The sequence below is a fragment of the Gorilla gorilla genome, chromosome 22 (assembly GCF_029281585.2).
Source record: "Gorilla gorilla gorilla isolate KB3781 chromosome 22, NHGRI_mGorGor1-v2.1_pri, whole genome shotgun sequence".
NCBI lineage: Eukaryota > Metazoa > Chordata > Mammalia > Primates > Hominidae > Gorilla > Gorilla gorilla.
The window spans coordinates 36,763,333-36,786,374 of record NC_073246.2 but is presented as its reverse complement, the minus strand read 5'-3'; the positions used below and the strand labels follow the sequence as shown (position 1 = coordinate 36,786,374).

At 44.0% G+C, this 23,042-nt stretch overlaps 1 protein-coding gene across 6 annotated transcripts in view; it reads left to right on the top strand.

Annotated features, from left to right (window-relative positions):
• Positions 1–23,042, top strand: part of RUNX1 (RUNX family transcription factor 1) — a 263,011-nt gene that overhangs the window by 169,692 nt on the left and 70,277 nt on the right. For all 6 annotated transcript variants that reach the window (XM_004062749.5, XM_063702582.1, XM_063702580.1 and 3 more), the window contains 2 exons: positions 538–694; positions 21,680–21,784. In XM_004062749.5, coding sequence (XP_004062797.2) covers positions 538–694; positions 21,680–21,784 — 262 coding nt within the window. The remainder of the gene's footprint in view (positions 1–537; positions 695–21,679; positions 21,785–23,042) is intronic.

Genomic DNA, 23,042 nt, shown 5'->3' with positions numbered 1-23,042 from the left:
ACCTTGTTCAGCCTGTTAGTGGAGGTCTGAGCAAGTAAAAGATGGGTTAGATTATAAACTTACAAACACAGGATGTTCTGTTTCTCAAATGGGAGAAATTAAGAAGAGATGATTGTATTCAGGAGACGGCATAGCTACTCAAAATCCTTGATATCTTGCTATGGTTAGTCTTGTTCCAATTGTGCTATGCGACCTACTATGGCTTTATGAGGTAAATTTAGTATATGTGTCACTATTTGAAAATTTACATATAGTTATACATAATGTGTTAGGTTGGTGCAAATGTAACTGCAGTTTTTGGAGTTAAAAATTGCAAACACTGCAATTACTTTTGCACCAACCTAAAATATAATAAAAAAGTGTCTTCTCTTTATAACTTTTCTGTTGTTTTGCTTAAGTTATCATTGCTATTCCTCTGCAACCTAAAAAAAAATCATTGAATATACATTTAATTTTAGAATAATCACTACACAAATGCCCTAAAAGTGTATGTATAACATCCCTGATGTCTGCATTTGTCCTTTGACTGGTGTTTAGGTGGTGGCCCTAGGGGATGTTCCAGATGGCACTCTGGTCACTGTGATGGCCGGCAATGATGAAAACTACTCGGCTGAGCTGAGAAATGCTACCGCAGCCATGAAGAACCAGGTTGCAAGATTTAATGACCTCAGGTTTGTCGGTCGAAGTGGAAGAGGTACGTTATCTGTCAAAACTATGCTTGAAACACGTTTCATGGCAACAAACCCACATTTCAAAATTCTAGTGATTTCTGTGATGGAATCCCTAGAAACTCGGTCTGTCTTAACGTTCTTATTGCTATGTCAAGCTCTTAAAAATATTTATTTGAAGTTTAATATCTTTAGCAGAATCTGTATATTATTGCTTTATGTTACTGAGTTGATTTAAGACTGATTTGGAACATGCAGCATAGGAATTGTGAATTTCAAAGAAACGCCTGAGATTTTTACTAAGATGCAAAAAATATAAAACTTACTTTAATGAAACTAGGGTTATACAATTACAGTGAGGATTCTCTCTTGGATAACAATACAAAAGCTGTTTAATGGGAACTGTTGACTTATGATCTGTGGGCTATCTGTGAAAAGTGACAGAGTTTCGAATGACCACTTCTAATAATTTTAGGGATTTCTAGTGTATGATGTTGAAACATGGTTTCAAGCAAGCTTACCTTTTTAGAAAAAGACATGAAGAAATAATGTTAGTACCATTGATGGCAGTATGATCTTCCTGTTGTATTTCTTTTCAATGCCTTATTTAGGAGGAGGGGTTGGGCCTGGTTAACATTTTAGATACTAATAATATTAGAGACTGGATTATCCAAGAAATTGTTGCATTACTTCAGCTCCATGTGTGGTTTTATTTTTCCTTGCCTTTAACCCATTATCAAAGCATTAGAGCAGAAATAGGTAGCTTGGCTTATTGTAATTTTTTCTGGTTTCCAATTATTTTCAAGTATTATGTTTTCTTTACATTGTAAGAACCAAATCATATTTTATAAATAGCAACAAGTACTAAAAGTTTAGTTGAGGGAGGTAAGATAGTTTTTTAAACTCATTTTTTGTAATATAGTACCGATTAAGCTTACAAATAAGTTATTTCAAGTATAATAAAAAGACTTATGGTAAATACCTAAATAACAGTAATAGTTCTCGTATTGAAAAAAATGGAAGCACCAATCAAACAACATTTAAAATAAGAGAAATTATTACTCTTTAAAAAGGCATTTAAAAACAAGAAAATCTCAGTTCTCAGAGAATTTGATTAGTCAGAAAGGAGAAAGGGGTAAATGTGAGTTGATTATTTTGGTGATTATTTTTGCTATCCTAGCTATCTGGAGCATTTTCATAATAGAATCATAGCTGGAGAAAATAAAAAATTTATATAATGTGATTGAAAATATATATTCATAGTACTATATTAATAATAGGGTAATGCAAAGAAAATTATATCCACTTTTTGAAAGCGTGAGTGATGCTATAAGATATAAAAGCATAAATCATTAAATGGGTTCACTTGTTGTATTAAAAGTCCCCACCTTTCAGTAAATGGAATTTGCATTATGATTCAGAGATGTGTGTCTAGAAAACATCTTAAAGGCTTCAGATGAGTAGCTGGCAGAGTGGGTGAGAAGCCAATAAAAAACAAAGGCCCCACAGCCTGGTCCATGCCCATCGGCCTAGCTAACTCTCTTAATTCAGCTCTTGTGGATTTCTGCTGTTAGGAATCAATAGCTAAGTATCATTGAATTGCTTTTCTAGAGAAAGTGTTATAATCATACTATGCATCTGTGTGGGTCTTCATGTTAGGTTTTGGTCATAAAAGTTTTAAAAACTATTTAATGATCCGTGCCAGTGACATTTTCCCACAAGAAGTTCAGTAGTGGCTTTCCGGCAACGCACAGTAAAACAGTGATAATAAAAAAATGAGATTTTGAAAGCAGCGTGCTTTCTTTTCTGGCATTGATGGCTGATCTTGCATCCCTCATTGGGCATTTCTGTTTTGAGTGGGTGACTAATAGGTGCTTGTGTTTACTTGGGTAACAGTGAACTGTTTCCCCAAGGTGTGGAGTGTTTGCATTTGGCTGCAGGATTCGTGCCAGTATGCCCTTGAGTTTGCATAAACCCCAAAAAATAGCTGCAACCAAGGCTGGGCTGTCTTCCCATACTCTGGAATGAGAAAATTAATTGAAATGCCATAAACAGACAATATTTTGAACAGACTCTCCTTCCCACCAGTGATAATAAGCAAGAAAAAATACGGAAACCCTAATGGAACATTTGACCCAATTGTAATTACTGTGGATATGAATATTGTTGGTCTTGAGATGTATATATATATGTGTGTGTGTGTGTATATATATATGTATATAATATATATATATATTTTTTTTTTTTTTTTGGTCAGCGCTACAAAAGTAAATGAGCTGTCTGAAGGCCCGATTTGACTCTGTCTCATAATTTCTTTCCATAGTCATAAAATATAATTTGATTTTTCTCTTTCAAGTGTAAGTGTCAACACCAAAGCCTGCCAGATTTTTTTCTTTCTTTTTTCTTCTTCTTTTTTTTTTTTTTTTTTTGCAATTTGCTTCCCATTAGGAAGAGAGCAGATCATTCTGACTAATTTTAACAATTAGTCTTAATCTTCCTCACTGAATCTTACCTTTAAAAGTTTCATTACGTTTTATTAAGTGATCTTAAGACAACTGTTTCATTTTCTGTTTTTGAAAATGTGCTTGAAAATATACCCTTGGCATGAACACACCACGCCATGGCTCAGAAGGCCCTGGCTCTTGGCTCATCCAAACTTTCAGTGCCAATTTTGAATTCTGTCAAAAGCCACCAGTCTGATGGATTCTCCAAGGGGCCTAGTACGTGGTGCAAAATGAAAGGTAGAAAAAGAAGTTCTCTTTCTGTGACCAGCTGCCAGTCCATGGGGATTGTAAACCTCATAGAAACTGCCAGAGGTTGAACATGGAAGGGTTTTTCTCTGTTCTACAAAACGGATCTATCTGGGCGCTGGCTGCCATCCAGGATCACAGCTCCTAACCTCGGGTTCATTCCGTAACTGGGAAAACCTGCCTGTCCGGCTTTGACGGCCTCGCTGGCTACACTGGCCCTGTAGAAGCCTGAACCTTCTCTCTTTTCTTCCATTCCCTCCTTTTTCTCCCTGGCAGTTTAAATCTTGGTTCAGAGTGTATCTCACCCTTGGAATGTTTCTCTCTTTGATTCAGTATCTCCGTGTAAATCGACCGCTCCTTTACAAAGGAGGAAGAGATAGCAGCTCCCAGGAGATGAGGGTTAGGGAGCTCTGGGGACCGGGCTGAACTCCAGAGGTCATGTGAGCACAGAGGTTGTTGTTCAGAATAATTCACATTTTAGCCAAATGGACTGGGACTCCATGACACCCCCAAAAAATTGAAGTTCAGGGTCAAAAGGAATTCTCTTGTGTGAAACTAATTCACTGAGCAGCTTATATCAGTTTACATCTGCAGTTGAGGCAAGTGCTACATCACCTGCCACCTTTAGAATGACAAGAAAGTGTATCATGGCTTCAGCTGAGATAAATTTAAGAAATTTTAGCAATTGGTATCCGGGCACGGTGGCTCACATCTGTAATCCCAGCACTTTGGGAGGCCGAGGTGGGTGGATCACCTGAGGTCAGGAGTTCAAGACCAGCCTGGCCAACATGGTGACCCCGCCATCTCTACTAAAAATACAAAAAATTAGCCAGGTGTGGTGGCGGGCGCCTGTGATCCCAGCTACTCAGGAGGATGAGGCAGGAGAATCGCTTGAACCCAGGAGGTAGAGGTTGCAGTGAGCCGAGGTTGCGCCACTGCACTCCAGTCTGGGCAACAAGAGCAAAACTCCATCTAAAAAAAGAAAAAAGAAAAAGAAATTTTAGCAATGAAATCTGTGACTGCTTCATCCCAGTTGCAGTATTTAATCAGTCAGAGAATAACTGATCAATCAGGAAATACAGCTTTAGTAATTTCATTTCAGAACCAAAGAAGAAATCTCTCCAGCTGCTTTATCAGCTGCATTGTTGCTGCATGAGGAAAGATGGTCTACTGCACATTTCTTTCTAGTTTTTTCTTAGAATATGATTTTTAATCTTTGGGGAACATCATAGATACTTTTGAAAATCCTTTGGAAGGCTTTTTCCAAGGACGAAAAAAAAAAATGCACATGTTCACTTACACACAGAATTACGTATATCATTTCAGTTTCTAGGCTACCAGAACTCATTTATGGACCTTCTGGGGATCCACGGACCCTAGGCCAAAAATTTGTGAATTTGGAACTTTGCATTGATCGTGGAGGGCCAGCTTAGCCCTATGCCGCATATAGTAGACACCTGAAAATGAATAAATACATGTACAAATGAGCTAGACATTTTCTTGACCCTGTGCTGTTTTGGTAACACCTGTGTTTTTGTTATCGCCGGGGTCTGGTTTGTATAATTAAGAAAGTAGATCTCCTTGAAACCACTGGCCAGGCATTTGGATGGCCATCAGGTATGCCCACATATCATCACGGGTAAAGGGGAGGGGGCCTATTCTGTCATTGAAAGGACAGTCGCTTCCCTCTTACTGTGTCCACACCCAGCCCTGTAAGGCCAAGTGTTCTGTGGCCTGTCAGGGTGGCGTTGAGTTTCTTGGCGGAATTTGTGTTTACATTGACCTCCCTGGCAGCTTTAATCTTGCCCACTTTCAAAATAGTATCCTTTCCCAACACATTTATACAATGAAATTCCTTCGGTGTGTTCTTGCTGTGAATATCTTCCCAGACATAATATTTATCCTGTCACAATCTGGGTTATTGCATATTTGTGTAATGTTAGTTGCTTAAGGCATTTTCATTCTTAAATTATTCTACATTATTTGGGGTAAAGTGTGGGAGGTTGCCCTTCAGGTGAGTGGAAGACTGTGGTCAAGAGGAAGAGAAGGTACATTTAGGGAAGGATAAACAGTACTGATATTCTAAACAAAGAGACATGGCTTGGCTTTATGTAGCGGTCGTTACCAAGAGATGCTCTGAATGACTCGCAGTATTATCGTAGGATCCGAGTCCTTCTCTATTCTATTAACAGATTCATATAATAGAAGAAGGAAAAATTCATCTGACCACCCCAGAGTTGTTTCACGGGTAATGTTCATGGTATAAACTGGCAGTCAGATCTCCTGGAGAGAATATAAGGAAAAGACATGAGTTATATTAAAATCAACTCTCCCATTTTCCCACTTTCTTCTGTTACATACTGATCTACACTTTAAAATAATATATATACAGAAATCTGTATTCAGATCTCATTGCAAGCAAATATAGATGAATAAAGACCCAGTCTCTGATATACCAAGCCTCAACCAGCCCTAACAAATACTGCTTTTCGACGGGCAGGTCAAAAGCTTGCCTCCATGATCTGATGTAGAATTCATCTCTAGAGACCAAGTTTCTCATTCGGTTTCACATTTGCCAATAAAAGGGTAGCAACACTTTCCTAAAGCAAGTTGCTCCCTGCCCTGCTTAAAGCCTGGGGTGGCCCAGTCATGGCAAGGACCAGCAGGAAAAGCTTTCTTGAAAACTGCTTGTGCTTGCAACAAGCAGTTTCGCAGTTGATCCCTTCATAGTTTTCTTGCTGATTTTATGAAGTGTCAGGCATTGCTGATGGTGTCACACAGCTTTTTTAAATTGAGGTTATTTGTATGAACAATATTTTATAGTTTGATGGGCAGAAGCTGTACTTCTTTCCACCCACCCTCAACCCCTTCCTTGCCAGCCGGCTTGTGTTTGGTGGAGGCATTTCTTTTTGGTCGGGACAGAAGACTATCAATCAGAAAGTGCCTGCAAGAGAAATAATGGTTGAGTGATTTTTAGAGCTTCCTGTTTCAGCAACAAGCATTATAGACATAAACAGTGATCCGGCCAACGGCTGCAACCCTGCTCTGGTTCTAATAAATCAGTTTTGTATTTTCTTTTTTGTGCTGGTTGGCAAGGGGCAAGAGAGGGTGGAGAAGGCTGGCTAAAGGAGAACACATTCTGTGTTTCTGTTTTTGTTTTTTTTTTTTTAAGGAAAAATTACTTGTTGACAAGGAGAGATGGTGTACTGTCTTTTTTTTTTTTTTTTTTTTTTTTTTTTTTTGAGACAGAGTTTCCCTCTTGTTGCCTAGGCTGGAGTGCAGTGGTGTGATCTTGGCTCACTGCAACCTCCACCTCCCAGGTTCAAGCGATTCTCCTACCTCGGCCTCCCAAGTAGCTGAGATTACAGGCATCCACCACCACGCCTGGCTAATTTTGTATATTTAGTAGAGACAAGGTTTCACCATGTTGACTGGGCTGGTCTTGAACTCCTGATCTCAGGTGGTCCACCTGCCTTGGCCTCCCAAAGTGCTGGGATTACAGTAGTGAGCCACCGTACCTGGCCGGTGTACTGTCTTATGGCTGTTTTCTTTCTGTAGATGATTATGACACAAGTTCAGATCAGTAAAGAGATGTTTATGAATAACCATATACTGTCAATATGGGGAGAATGTGTGCTTTTGAAGGCTTCATTGATTCTTAGCCAGTGGAGTGTGTGTGCGTGTGTGCGTGTGTGCAAGCGGGAGAGAGAGAGAGAGAGAGAGAGAATGAGAATATCCATACCTCCATTGAGAGACTTCTTGGACCAAATTATCTTTGAGGACTACATTCATGCTAATAACATCTTCTCATCTAAAGCCCAAATAAAGCAATTAATGGAAATTAATAAGTGAGCAGTGTGGATTTAATGAGCTGCCTATGAATACTTTGACATGTGCTCGTTTTGTCGGCTCCCTGGCGGGGCACGGGGACAGATCGCAGCACTTCAACGTCTGTATTTATAAACGTGCATTCCTGGACTTCAGGCAGCGCGCATACTCCATCATTGGTTCTGCTGTGAGTCCTACATTCAACGGAGATGTATTTTGATCTGTTGAAGGCAGAGCAATCGACGGCATTCAGTTTGCCCTGCACTGATTTGGGATTCCAGTACGTTGCCCAGTCCCTGTTAGTCTATATTGGGCAGCATGTCCCATTCAGGAACTCCATTTGACGTCACCGAACTTTCTCCAATGAAGGTGTCTGGCAATTGAGGTCCATAGAGGAATCCCAGCAACTTCCTTTGAGAGGCTCACGGCCATTCTGCTGCTAGACTGAAAATGCGTTTCCTCTGATTTCCTTAGTGAGGAAGCATTCATTTAGGAGCCATTTAAACTGTGTTTTTCTCAAAGAAGATGTAAGTACATTTCCTGTTTATTTTTCAACTTAGATTAATTTGGGCTTTTACCTTGAGATTTAAGACCATCATTAAGAATGTATGGGCAGGGCCATCTGCAGAACTACCCCACCTCCCCCATCACCTATCCCAAGGACGTGCCTGCCCAGTTAATAGGAGGGCTGGCCAGCACTCTGGGGTGGTGTATGGCCCTAATTGAGTAACCGTATGCAAACCAAGGTAAATCACAGGAATATGGGCAGATTGAGCATAATTGGTCATCTGTGTGCTTATCAGATCTCTGGAGGTGGAAACACTCCAGTTTGCTCAAGGCATTGGGTTGGGGTCTTTACAGATTTTTTTCCTTCATTCTATTTGAAACTATTGTATAGAGGATAGTCAGTATTAGTCATCTATCTTTCTATCTATCTATAATTAATAAGGAGCTAGTCTAACTCACATCATAATAAGGCTTTCTCTGCCTCTTTAAATGGTGTGTCTCTAGTACCTAGGACGAATGTCCTGCCTTCATTATTCTATCTGAAACCACTGGGCAGTTTATTATCAGTATCTTGTCTCCCTGCTTATCAATTTTGATCATAATCTTGCTCAATGTTTCCCAGCTGGGGTGATTTGACTCCCAGAAGACATTTGGCAATATCTGCAGACATTTTTGGTGGTCGTGTATTGGGTTGGGGAGTGCCGGTGGCATCTAGTAAGTAGAGGCCAGGGATCTACTAAACGTCCTACCATGAACCTGACAGCCTCCCCAACAAAGACCCAAATGTCAGTTGTGCTGAGATTGAGAAACTCATCTAGCTCCAGTCATGCGTGATCTCGCCCTGATGGTGCATAGGTTGTAAAATGTTTCCCTTGCCCCTTTTATTCTGACATTCTGCCTCCCTACAAACTTATCAAAATGTATGAAAAACTTATTTTAAATTTTATGAAAAACTTATTTTTAAAACATTGCACAGAATAAAAAATAGAGGACATCACTGAATATTAAAAGTTTTTTTTTAAAGGAAAACAGCAGTGTTCTCTATGCATAGAATTGCACCATCCCCCTGGCTCCACTGACCCTGCCTGCTATCCTGGGTCAGGGATGTGCAGTGGCTGGAGGAGTGGCTGCAGGTGGGGGTGGTGCACACAGCAGGGCAGCTTCTCCGAGAAGGCTCCCCACTGTAGCCACCCCCTCATGAATGTCACACATGTGAGGTCCACAAGGACCGCAGAAACTAGAAAGCCCTCTGCCAGAGGCTCGCTGCTTTTCCCTGAATACTTCAGCAGAGAGGCCATGGAGCCACTGATCTAGGAATGGGAATTGATGTCAGTGGACAGTGTCTACTCATATTAAAAAAGTGATAAAGAGCCAGGCGTGCTGGCTCACACCTGTAATCCCAGCACTTTAGGAGGCCAAGGCAGGAGGATCATTTGAGGTCAGGAGTTTGAGACCAGCTTGGCCAACGTGGTGAAACCCCATCTCTACTAAAAATACAAAAATTAGCCAGGAGTGGTGGCACATACCTGTAATCCCAGCTGCTCTGAAGGCTGAGGCAGGAGAATTGCTTGAACCAGGGAGACGGAGGTTGCAGTGAGCCGAGATTATGCCACTGCGCTCCAGCCTGGGTGACAGGGCAAGACTCCGTCTAAAAAAAAAAAAAAAGTGATAAAAGCAAGGTCTTGGTGTGTGTCACTGACAGACAACTCCCAGACACCAAAATGGCTCAGTCTGCATACCCTAAATAAAAATGAAGGCACTACGTGGCAGGAGGGGAGACAGGACCAAGGTTTGTGGGTTTGCCGCCCACAGGATGGGCTTGCAGATGCCACCCGGAGACAGATGGCTGGGTTCCTCTGGAGCTTTATCCCACTTGCCCCAGCATGTCAGTTTTGCCATCACCTGCTTTTACACTGAGATTCAGGGCACGATGATTTGAAAACAAAAATCCGCAGGGAGACTCCCCTAGGTGTTCCCGGTGCATCAAGGTAGAGCCTGCTGCAGGTTGAGTTTCTGGAATAGGTCAGGCTGTGTCTGCTTTGTTTGTTTGTCCGTTTCCTTGCTTTTGTGCTCCATGGAGACCCTCACGCCTAATTTTCCTTCTCTGTGTATACATCTGCTTCCTTTAAGCTCCCTACAGTAGAGCAACGCTCCTAGATTCGACATAGAGATCACTTGTGTGTCACGTAATCTGTGACTAGTAAGCATTAACTATCCAAATGGGAGTTCGTGGACGGTGTCTGAGCCAGGGACTGCACAGAGCTCACGAGTTGCTGTAGGTGTGCTCTAGAGAGAAGGTCACTGGGGAAAAAGCTTGAAAACAACTGTGGCATGCAAGGGTGTGTGTAGGAACGGAGACCCAAGCACTGTGGAAAGGAAGATGTGCTTAGGAGCCCAGAGGAAGTGGGCTCACAGGAATTTTCCAAAATCAAGAGATCCAGCCTTTAACTAGAAAGCTCCAGGTGGTATCATGAGTGACATTAGATGATGCCTGATACATGGTCTGTGAATGAATGACTGTTCAGGACTGTTTGTTTTTTTGTTTTTGTTTTTGTTTTTTTTTGAGATGGAGTCTCGCCCTGTCACCAGGCTGGAATGCAGTGGTGTGATCTCAGCTCACTACAGCCTCCGCCTCCTGTGTTCAAGCAATCCTCCTGCCTCAGCCTCCCAAGTAGCTGGGATTACAGGCGTGCACCACCACGCCTGGATAATTTTTGTATTTTTCATAGAGACGGGGTTTCACCACGCTGGCCAGGATGGTCTCGATCTCTTGACCTCGTGATCTGCCTGCCTCGGCCTCCCAAAGTGCTGGGATTACAGGCATGAGCCACTGTGCTGGGCCCAGGACTGTTTTGATGTTAGGCAGTGCAGCCTAATGGTCAGCACGTGGACTTTACTGGCTTCCCCACTGTGTTTCAACTTGGGTGTTGCTGACATTTAGGGCCAGTTATTCTTTGCTGTGAGTGGCTTTCCTGTGCATGGTTGAACATTTAACAGCATCCCTGGCCTCTACTCAGGGGCCACTAGCACCCACCCTCCTGGTTGTGACAACCAGAAATCTCTGAAGCCATTGCCTCATGTCCCCTGGGGGCAAATCGCCCCTGGTTGAGAACCACTGGCTTGGAGCTATCTGTCCTTGAACAAGCTACTTGACCTGTCTAAGCCTGATTTTGCCCTTGTCTGTGGGAAGACAGAGGGACAATGAGGATTGATTACCTGAGACAAGACATAGGTTAGGAGTTGTTACTTTTTGCAGTGACACCAACACCATGGGGCAGACAATGGGGACTCTGTGAGTGCATAGCAAACAACAGCAAACAGCAACAACAACCAGAGGTCTGCTTCTTTTGTTTGTCTAAATGGATGAGCTTCCAAGGAGGAAACACAATCCTTATCCTTATTTCAGGGCCCCATACGGTTCTGTGGTCGTGAAAGGGTTATATGCAGCAGGCCCTGAGGTTCCTGTTAGCAATGGGAGAAATGAAATTAAATATGTACTGTAATTTGAAGCACTGCTTTTCATGGGAAAAGAAGTTCTCCCAACTCAGCCTTTCCAACTCTTTTGTCCAAACATTAATGGCATGCAAATATTTATGATTCATATGTGCCCCTTTTAATTCCCAATCGTATTTTAACAGTAAACACTTCATTTTAATAATGAAGCAGAATAATCCCTTTGTCCTGTCGCTGGGTTACACAGGCTGGCACCTGGCAGCATCACATTCTTCCTGAGCGATCATTGCTGCCTCCACCCAAGTTGAAGGGGTTTTGTAGCAGTGCCACGGCAGCTCGCCTTGGACTACTTGAGGACTTCCGGATGTTCCACTGGAAGCCATTCTTAAGGTTGTGTCTCAGCATTTTCATAAATTGCAAGTGAATATCCATGCGTATTTTTCTCTTTTGGCCACATATAAACTCAGCACTGGTTCATCTGGCTGTTACTTGGAAGGGTTCTTACTACACTATTATCTTGCATTCTGGCCAAATCCCTGAACTCTAGATTACACCGAACCCATTGTGTCCTATTTAATATTCCTTTGATTCGTAATGATGACATAGAAAACACACACATCTATTAGCGATGATTCTGTGAGTCCTAGAAAAGTAGCATAATGTAATATGAGAAGAGGGCACACCTGTAGGACTCAGATGTGCCGGCCTCAGTCTCCCCATCTGTTCAATAGGTTTAACAGTGCCTTTCATCTATGACTTATATCATCTATGTTAGGATGATAAAAGCGAGATGGTGTGTATGTAACTATACTTAGGAAGAAGAGCTATGGCCCCTCTTGATGATGTTCTTCCTTCTACAGCGAGAATCCCTGAGGGAGGAGGGGAGAGAGCAAGCCAGAGGCAGCATGGGTCTTGCTGAATTTGAAAAGTTGGAAATGATGCTGTTTTTCAGGGCCCACTCCTCGATGGCGAGGAATTTATATTCCTTGGTCCTGCTAAGGGCCTACTAAAATGAGAGTGCATGAGATAACAGCAGGCATTCCATAAGTATTCACAAGTAAATGCCTATGTAATAATAATATAATTACAAACTTTTATTGGGCATTGACCCTGTGATGGAAATATAGTACCTATTCCTGTTTTATTAGAACTCTCCCTCTGCCCCACCCCCCAAGGTCATTTACTAAGGGCATTTCTTTCATTCATTCATTTATCAGATATACATTGTGCACCTACTGTGTGCCAGGAACTGGGCTAGCATGAGAAATACAAAGGTCAGCCAAAGAGAACCCACAGCCTTGGGGGCTAGTAAGGAACATGGCAATTAAGTAGGCCATCCCTGTTGTGAGTAAATAACACATGATAGACAGGTGTGGCAGGAGCCAAGGCTCAGAGGTACAGAACCTGGTGAAGGTTCAGAGGGTCTCCCTGGACCACTTGTCATTCACTTGAGACCTGCAGGTGACAAGGAGACTAACCCGATGGAGGCATGAAGAATCATGTCCCAGCAGAGAAAGCAGAGTGAGGAAGGAGCACCTGGCCTGTTGGGAGCTGAGAGATGCTCCAGTGGCGGTGGTTGGGGAGTGATGGCGGGGAGCCTTACAGAGAGATAGGGCGGGGATTGCCTTAACATCCACGTTGGGAATTTGGTCTGATCCTAATGAAATGGAGAACCACTTACAACTAACTCCAGATACAAATTGTGGAAAGATACTTGGCTTACAGTTTAAAGAATGGGAAGGACATTTGGAGGGTGCGTGGGGAGCTTAGAGACCCATCCAGAGACTGAAAGCTCTCCTTTCTCCTTTCAAGCAGCGCCAGGCATGTGTATATCCAGCTTGCAAGGACCCCATTTGGTAGATGGCACTGTACCTAGAAGTCAGCTCCCTCCTCAGGCTTGCCTCAAGCTTCCCTCTCTTCCCTCTCTACCTCCACACTCACCTGCCTTTCTTCCTACCTGCAGTGGCAGGTGCTGCAAGGCTGGTGAGCAGGAGCTGATGCCCCCCAAGCCTTCCTTCCCTGAAGAATGTCCATGCCTCAGGCCTCCCAGCTGCAGCTCCGTGTGGCCTTGGGCTGTGTGTTTGAGGCACCCGGCTAGGGGCACTATCGGAATCAGGAGGAGGCCAGGCCCAGGAGGTCACTTTGGTCACTTGCCCTGTGTGACCCCAGCCCAAAGACACAGCCTGATGGATGAGTGAAGACTGGTGAATCTGGTGGCTGTCCTTGGGGGAAGCACAGGGCAGCAGGTGTGGCCTTGGTCTCCAGGGGGCTGCGAATTCAGGGTTTTGGGGTGTTTTGGTTAAAACTTGGTTCCCCAGCTGAGATCCTAGGGAACTGTGGTATCAAAAGGAAAAGGAAGATTAGAAAGGGAAAGTGAAATCTCAGGAAAGGAAATGCAAGATTGCGTGAGAACATCATGGTGTTTTGTGGGATAGGTGATATTCTGCCAAATAAAGAGGACTGCCCCTCCACTCCTTTTGCAAACCTGAGCTTTTCCCCTGCCTGCAGTTGAGCCCAGCATACCTGTGCCTTGGAAAAAGCAAGCTATGCCTTCCAAGTGAAATTTGACGTTGTAAAGGACTGGCTGTCAAACTGAAAGTTTGCAGAGTGATTCATTGATTTTTAGAGACAGGGTCTTACTCTGTCACCCAGGCTGGAGTGCAGTGGCGTGATCTCGGCTCACTGCAACCTCCGCCTCCTGGGTTCAAGTGATTCTCGTGCCTCAGCCTCCCAAGTAGCTGGGACTGCAAATGTGTGCCACCATGCCCAGCTAATTTATTTTATTTTATTTTTTATTTTTATTTTATTTTATTTTATTTTTTATATTTTTGGTAGCAATGGGGTTTCACCAAGCTGCCCAGACTGGTCTTGAACTCCTGAGCTCTAGTGATCCTCCCGTCTTGGCCTCCCAAAGTGCTGGGATTACAGGCATGTGCCACCATGCCTGGCCTCATTTATCAAACTTTTCTTTATTGCCTCAGAATAGAAGATACAAAGATGAATAAAATGCTGTCCCTGCCCAAACAACTCATTTTCATAGAACATCTCCAGAGAAAATGCTTTGCATGTCTTCAGTTTTCTCCAAGTAAAACAGCTATTTTTCAAACAATCCATAATTCCAAACAAATGCCATTTCCAAGGAAAACTGAGTTCTATATTCTAAGGACCTGATTTTCAGTCTGACTTTTGAGGGTAGTCCTGGTGCCAGTAGCTTAGGCCTCAAGTCTGCATTTTGCATGTGTGATGTGAGTGCAATTGGATCAAGCAATCTGCAAATACAGGCACTTTGCACACAAGTATATACAGTACGCCGACGTCTTAATTCAATTCAGCATGGAGAATCAGGAAATTATGTGCAAGTTGAAGGATTTGTATCCCGTCCAGAAATCCCCAAATAAATTAATTATACAACTCCACTGTCAAAAATAGTGGCAAATGTTTGGGTAAGGAAATGGAAGAGGAGCATAAGCATGAATTTTGGCTGTTAGGTTGTTCCAGTGGAAAAGTGAGAAATCCAAATTAAAAATACTTCATAAAAAATACTCCAAATGCAGACTACTCCTGGAATCTGAGGGTACGTTAATTTTTATACTTAGTTATCCGCAATTAAAATTAGACCCAAAGCCATCTATTGTAAAAGGAGAAATCTCCCTGCAACCTTTCAGGATCTTGTGGGATTTCCTGAATTTGCAAAGAGCAGAACCTGAGCCTTCACTGACTCTCTTGGTTTTTAAAAGCTGCGGTGTTTTTCTTTTATTTTTCCTTTCTCACTCTTTGGGCATTTCAAGACTCTGGGCACAACTGGCTTTCCTGCAGACAAACACAAGAGTGAAAAATGTTGCGATTGTGTTTCCTAAGGACTCTGAGCCCCCAGGGCAGACGGCTTCTTTGTGTCTGCAGCCTTCCTTTGCGTGACAAAGGGCAAGTTTCACATCCCCTGAAACTGTCCCCAAAAGAAGAAGATGACTCATGCATACAGACCTACACTAAGGAGAGTGACAGGAACAGAGTCTGCTGCAGAGCCAACTCAGGTAGACCGGGGATACCTGCAAACTAGACCTGAGGAGGCCGAGTCACAACAGGAGTCGGGGCTCGCCCATCAGACACGGGGTGTTATAGGAGGATTCTGCTGTGATGTGGCCTGGATGCACTTTTAAATATGTTCTTCACACCTAGGCAAGAAATGACCCGGAGCTGCATGTCTTTTTGCTTTGTAATCTCCTTGCCACCCTCAGCTCTTTGGGGAGCAGTGTGCACATTTGAAGCAATCCTGAGGTTTAGCCACTTCCCAGATGTGGTGAGGAAGTGGAGAGTGCGCTGGGCCATGCGGAACTGCAGGTTCCAGCCGTGGCTTTATTTGACCACAATTGGCTGTCAGAGTTCACCAGCCCCAGGGCCGCCAACGTCAAGACTAATCAAGCCTAGACCTGGGGCCTCCCCGCTGACTGGCCTTGGGGAGTGTGTCATGGCAGCGAGTGTCCAGGAAGACTCACCCCTTGACCTTCTTCCCAACTAAATAAAGCAGTTAGTATTTTGCCCTGGCATTTGGATGGACCCACTGGCGTCGAGGGAGACAACACATGTTGCAGGGAGGAGCACTGGCCTGGCTTGTTTACATGGCGTATCAGCCACTCACAGTTGTGCCTTACAAAGGTCGCCAGCTGGCGGGGCAGGAGTGAACTTGAACTTGAAGTTCAAGCTGCATTTAGGCCTGGTAGCAGCTCCATCACCTGCTGAACACACACACACACACACACACACACACACACACACACACACACACGCACAAAACCCCTCCTCATATCAGACGTCAATGCCTACTTCATCCCCAGCTCCTTCTTACGGGATCTGTCACAGCTCTGGTCTTTGTGGAATCACCTTTATCATGTCTTTAATGATCATTCCACTGACATTTACTGAGACCTTTCTCTGTGCTCTGCTTTTATATTCAGCATTCCATTTAACCTGCAGAACAATGCTACGAGATGGAATGACTGTTATTAACCCCCTTTTACAGATGACAAAGCTGAGGCCCCAGAGAGGTCAAGTAACTTGCCTGAGGTCACACAGCTAGCAAGTGGCAGAGCGAGGTTTTGAACCTAAGTAGGTTGCCTTGAGAGTCCACACTGAATGAATCACCACTGTGTTTCCACCTTCATGGGATTTTATATGGAATTCTTCTCTCTCACTGCTTTCAAGCCTACATCAAGACAAACCTCATCTGCCCTGTTGTTTTTTGTTCTCACCTTCTTATTCAGTATGAGTGTTGTTTGTGCTTCTTTCTAAAGAATGGTCCTCCTGGAACCCAAGCCCTGGCTGGAACTGATGCTGCTGTAGTGGTCAGGGTTCAGTGAGCAGGAGGAAGAAGGACTTGGTGTTTACCCCTTGTTTACCCCTTTCCTTGGCTTCCTTCCATGCAGGCCACCCTGTGACCCCGTGGTGGCCCCCTCTGGAACCAAGAGCTGCCGACTTCCAGCAGCACACACAGGGTCAGTGCTGGGGCCATCTGTGCACTGACCAAAGCCTCTGCTGGCCTCACCAGACCAAGGCCACTGAGTGCTTCAGGGAGCCTTGGATCCTCCAGGCTACCAACAGAAACACCGGCCCTCTCGGCAACAGCCCCATCCTTCCACCCCTGCACTGGGTCCTGAAAAGCCCATTTTGGGGCCGTTGCTATTTAGCCAACCTGCCCTCCCTTGCTCTCCTGTGATTTCTCACTATTCCGGCTGCAGCTCGCTGGGAGAAACACTTGAGAGTCTTTTGTGCTCCACACCCATGTACTTAAAATACCAGGCCTATAGGTCATTTCAATGAGGGAATTTGGCTCATAACACGTGTGCCCCAAGGCGCAGATCCCACTTCTGCAGACGCTGGCCAAGAAGGGCTGTGTCCCAGCCGCCATGGGGTGGGGCCACGGAGAGGGCAGGGCCACGTGGAGGACAGAGCATGTGGCTCCTGTCAGGTGCGCCCGCCCGTTGCTGACTGCAGCCCAGTGTCAAGGCTCTGCTGGGTCTCATTGGAAGAATACAAAGGACGTGTAAGGCAGTTTTCGTGCTGTGGAAAAATGTCACCTACACCTGTGAAGAAGTCATCACTGTGTCTGTAAGATAATAAGCAAATGTCCTTGTACCCAAAGCTGTAAACAAGAGCCCTTTGTGAGGGAGAACCACATGACTGGCCAAAACGCCCCACCTACTAGTGTGTGCTCGGTGGAAACGTCTTGTGACTGTGCTTAAAATGAAGGGCATGATTGGGAGGCCAAGGTGGGCGGATCACGATGTCAGGAGTTTGAGACCAGCATGGCTGACATAGTGAAACCCCATCTCTACTAAAAATACAAAAAATTAGCTGGGTGTGGTGGCATGCACATGTAATCCCAGCTACTCGGGAGGCTGAGGCAGGAGAATCGCTTGAACCCGGGAGGCGGAGGTTGCAGTGAGCCGAGATCACGCCATTGCACTCCAGCCCAGGAGACAGTGCAAGACTCCATCTCAGAAAAAAAAAAAAAAAAAGATGGGCATGAAATAATGAGAATTCAGATAATGACCATTCATTTCACAAATTCTCACTTTGATTAAGTTTTACTCCTGATTATATAGGTTAGTCTGTGGTTTACCAGACGGGGTGTCATGAGTGCTCAACTGCCAGAGGCCCAAACGCAGCTCAGTAAGAACATGCTTTTGAGCTATAACCCAGGTTGAGTACCATTGGTACATTAGAATCACAGAGTCAGCTTTTACTTTTTGGGGCAGTGGTAGGTGTGGATAAAGTATCTCCAGTCCAGATTTCTTGTACTGGTGCTACTGGGTTTGCGGGTGGAGATTTATGACCTCAGGGACAATAACTGGAAGAACAGTGAGTAGAAAGCTCAGGGATATGAGTTTTGCTGTATATCAAAGCTGTGTGACTTTGGGAAAATTACTTAACCTTTCTGGGCCTTAGCTTTGCTACCTATTCATCAAGAACAATAAAATCCATCTTGTTTATTTCATGAGATTGGTGTGAGGACCAAATGAAATAGTATATGGGAAGGTGTTTAAAAAGTTGTAAGTTCTACATGACTTAAAAATGCCAGTATTACGAATGCAACCGTTCTTTGTTGTCATTTGGGTAGTCGTGGATAGGGTGGTGGTAGGAGAGCCACTATCGGAGCAAGACTGTTCCAGAGGGTAAAACACATGAGTGCCTGTAGAGCAGTTGTCACTGGTAGAGCCATGATGGGAGCTCTTACTACATTGCTATTTGTACTGAGTTAAATAGTGTTCTCTAAAAACTGTATGTCCACCTAGAACCTCAAAATATGGCTTAAGGTCTTTACAGATGTAATCAAGATAAAGTCATACTGGACTTGGGTGGGCCATAAGTCCAATGACTGATGTCCTTCTAAGAAGAGGGAGGGGACACACAGTAGGAAGACAGTCATGTGAAGACGGAGGCAGAGGCTAGAGTGCTGCAGCTGCAAGTCAGGAAACGCCAAGAAATGCTGGCCACCATCCGAAGCGAGAAAGAGGCAAGGATCCTCCCTAGAGCCCTCAGGGGGAGTGTGGCCCTGCTGCCACCTTGATTTGGGACTTCTGACTTCCAGAATTGTGAAAGTCTTAATTTCTATTGTTGTAAGCCACCCAGTTTGTGATAATTTATTACAGCAGCCCCAGGAAACAAATACAGTATTTTTATGAAGTCACTGAGGTGCTAGAGTTGTAGGCAACAGAAGAATCACACGTGGACCTGCCCGCCTACACATGGCTATGGGCATCTCAGGCCAGCTGCATTCTTGGAAGATGAAATCAGAGAGTTGAAAGGGACATTGCATGCATCCCATGAACCCCCCTCATTTTGCTGATGAGGAAACTGAGATCTGGAGAGGTAAAATCGTTTGTATTGGATCCCCAAACTTGTAACTCTCTTGCTGAAAGAACCACCTCAGTCTCTCTCTGTCTCTCTCTCATACACCCACATGCACCCCTAGACCTACTCAGGACTGGGACAATGGCATTATCTATTGTTGTGTCTTCAAGGGACTTTTTTTTTTTTTAATTTTAAATACCCCCTCTCTCCTAAAGCCCCTTCCCACTTGCACCCTTTCCCACCTGCACCCTTTCCCGCCTTTCTGTGAGGGCTACATGGGTATATAGAAAAGGATCCCCGCCTTCTGGGAGACTAGGTCTACACAGTCACAAACTGCATTCAGTATGACACCCTAAATAATCAAAGGTGAAGGATGATTTATGAGGCAGCCCAAACAGCCATAAAGCAAAATGTAGTCATCAAGGAAGGCTGCCTGGAAAACAAGTGACTGCCTGTTGCCAGATGCTGAAGGGCAGGAAGACTCGGGTGAAGGGTGCAGCAAGGAGCCTTGGATTGGCGAAGTGGCTGGAGGAAGGAAGACCTCAGCATCTCAATGCCATGGCTCGTGGGTGGAACTCAGAGGGTGCACACTGGGAGTCAGGTGTGCGGAGGAGAGGGGGTGAGTGAGGAATTACTTGGGACAGGGTCTTATTAGTGAGAAGATCCTAAAAGCAGGTTCTGGAATTCAGTCTTGATGATACAGGTGATAACCTTCGTGGGTTCTTGACAGAGAGGGAACAGGCTGACCATGAGGCTTGTAGGACCATCTGTTAGTCAGCTCTGGAGCATGTGGACGTGGCTGCTCCCCGGCTGTGGCTGTCATTGCTCCTGGATCTGTTCTTGGAAAGCCAGAGACTGCCCAGTGAGATGGGCAGTTGCCCTCAGGACCTGCCTCCCTCTGTGGCAGCATCTTCTCCACATCACATCACATACCCTGCTTGCTGGGCCTGGCCAAGGCCTCTTCTGCCCAGTCCTCTCCTTCAGCTAGATGCCACGGTAGGAAAGCATCCAGAGTGTCGCCTGGTAACATCTGAACGATGTCCTAAAACTGGCAAATCCCCAAAGGCCAACAAGACTCGTCTCTAGGTTCTGGGGACAGGCCAGTTGATGGGAAAGATGGATTTGGAGGCAGAGTCTCCTGGCATCCCTGATGCTCTGCTCCATGGAAGTCACTCCCCAGAAGCATCCTCACCTCGTTTACTGGACAGGTCAGCTGAGACTTTAGTTACAAAGGCACAATGGGCAGAGCAGCCTTCATCATCTAATTGTTACTTGCTATTGCTCTTTTTATTATAGACTTTAATACAGATAGAATCCACATCTTTGGGGAGTGTTCGGTGGAGGTTTCTCATGATTAGGAATCGTGGCTTGCTGTGGCCAAAGATTATATTTTCATTGAGCATTTTTCTGTGGCCTTCCTTTGTATTAAGACACGCATGACAATTGTTTTTATGTGGCCTTCCTTTGTATTAAGACATGCGTGACAATTGAAAATATTTTCCTTTCATCTGTCTTTGATTTACTTTATGCTACATGATTAAGAGGAGAAACTATGTTGATTAAAGAACTACTGTATTGATGTAGGAAGATTGAACATCAGACTTAATCAAATGTTAGGGTCCTATTATAGACCCGTGAGAAACAGAGAAGAGAAATAAAGCAGACAACATACACACACACACACACCCTGTTGAATACCGTGTGCCAGATACTGTTTTAACAGTGTTACTCACAGTAAATCATTTAATCTCCCCTAAAACTCTCTAAGGTAGGAAAATTTGCATGTAACCATCTTCCTGGTAAGGATACTGAGGAACATAGAGGTGTCTAGTGACTTGCCAAAGGTCAGCTAGCCAGATTTATCCTCTGAATCACTTTACCAACAAGAAATGTTTTTAGATTAGTAAATCTATGCAATGAAGATTTTCTCACCTTTTATAAATATATGTAAAACGTGTAATGGAAATTTTGTGCATTTTTTATTACTAGAACTTACTGAATCTCAGTCTGTCAGTTACATATACTTAAGTCCATTTATGAGTCATCAATTTTATTCTGACTGATCCCATGAGTACCTCTAATAACATCTGGCATTTTCAAATAATATTTAAAATCAGCCAGACTTCGTCTTTTAAAAATATAGACAGAATGATTCTAATTTAGCCTGTTTTCAAACTTAGAAATTCTATCTTTCCTGATCTTCAAAGGTACAAAGTAAGAAGAGAAAGATGGATATGGTTTCTTCTACTCTTCTTTGCCCTGAATTATAAATAATTGGGAAAGATGGGAGCAGGGAAGTTGGGAACCAGAAGTGGAGAGCTGCCAGTCTGACTCAATGATTTCCTGAAATCTTGACTTAACAGAAAATAAATTCTAATCTTTCTTGATCTTGTATTGTTTATTGATGATTACATTAAAGCCATATAACTATGTGAAGTGTTACACCTAGGTAACTATCATAGGTGTGTATTCCAGAATTGAAGCAAAGCCAAAATTCCGGGAGTGTTGTTAAAACTGGTAACTTGTGCTGAAGGGCTGGACAGCATAAATTAATGATTGGTTATTCAACAGATATGTTCAGGCCACCAACCTCATTCTGTTTTGTTCTCTATTGTGTCCCCACAGGGAAAAGCTTCACTCTGACCATCACTGTCTTCACAAACCCACCGCAAGTCGCCACCTACCATAGAGCCATCAAAATCACAGTGGATGGGCCCCGAGAACCTCGAAGTAAGTGCACCCACTTGGGGCTGGTATACCCTCCAGGCTGGTACACCCTCCAGGCTGGTATACTCAGGGACCATGTCTCAGATTCCTTGGGTTCAACCTTTCCCCCAGGGGGATGTCAGGCCCCCGTAAAGCCAAAAAGTTGCATTGTCAATACTCTCGCTACTCAAAGCTTGTTTCTGTGCACTGAGCTCTTTTTGAAGCATCCTTTTAGAGGGCAAAAGGAAATTAGGCTGACTGCATCATATGTTAGAACCATTCAGGGCAGCATGAAACTAAGGACTGCTTCCTCAATATACAGTAAAGTTCAACAGGATCAGAAACAAATAGTAAATGGAAGATTGGCCAGGCACAGAGGCAGCCCAAAGAGGTCTGAGGGTCAGAGTGGACCACAAGGGAGTAATTACCATCTGTGCTGGCCTTTTATTAATTCATGAGGGCCAGAGATGAAAACTATGAAAATGACCCTTTTCTTTCTGTGGCACAGATCAAAATCTTATTACAGGCATTTTTAAGATAGAGAGTGGGAGGGTAGAAGAATGTCTGGGGAAAACCAGTAAATATAGAAAGATAGTACCAAAAAATAACTCCTGTGAGGAAAGCTTTTAAAAAAAGGAGTGAGGTTGTTTAGTCTGCAGAAAAGATGTCTTCACAGTGACTTAATGACTATCTTTGAGTAAACACCAGAGTAACGCTCTTTTCCAGAACCACACCCTTCCCCAGGATCTGAGGCTGGGTTACAGTTCCAGGTCTGTGGAACTGCCCAGCACCCCCGCCCAGCATCCAGATGTCTCCAAACCGTATCAGGTCCCTGCTGGAAAATTAATATGCTTTCTTCTTGGAGTGAGGAATATTGAAAAACAGGGCTTCCTACTGTCCCCAAAAGCCAAGATGCAGGGAGGTCAGGTTGTAAAATGAAGTGGTTAAGAATTTGGGCTTTATGGGCAAGCCAGTGGAATTCTTAAGCCTTCAGTGAGCTACAGAGCCTTGCTGAACCTCACTTTCCTCTTCTGTAAAACGGGGATAATAATGAGAGCTTCTTTATAAGATCAAGCCAAATGATGCTATGTGCCTGATGCAGAGAATGAAGGCAGGAAATGTTAGTGATCCCCAGTAGGGCATCCCTGCTTTCATCCCTGGCTACTGCTCCGGTCCCCTCTAGATGACCTTCTCTGCATGGTGGTTTCTAGGTGGGGTTTTAAGGTAGTTCTCTGCAGGCTATCCTGTGATCACTGCAGCTTTTATGGCAGCCTTCCCTGTG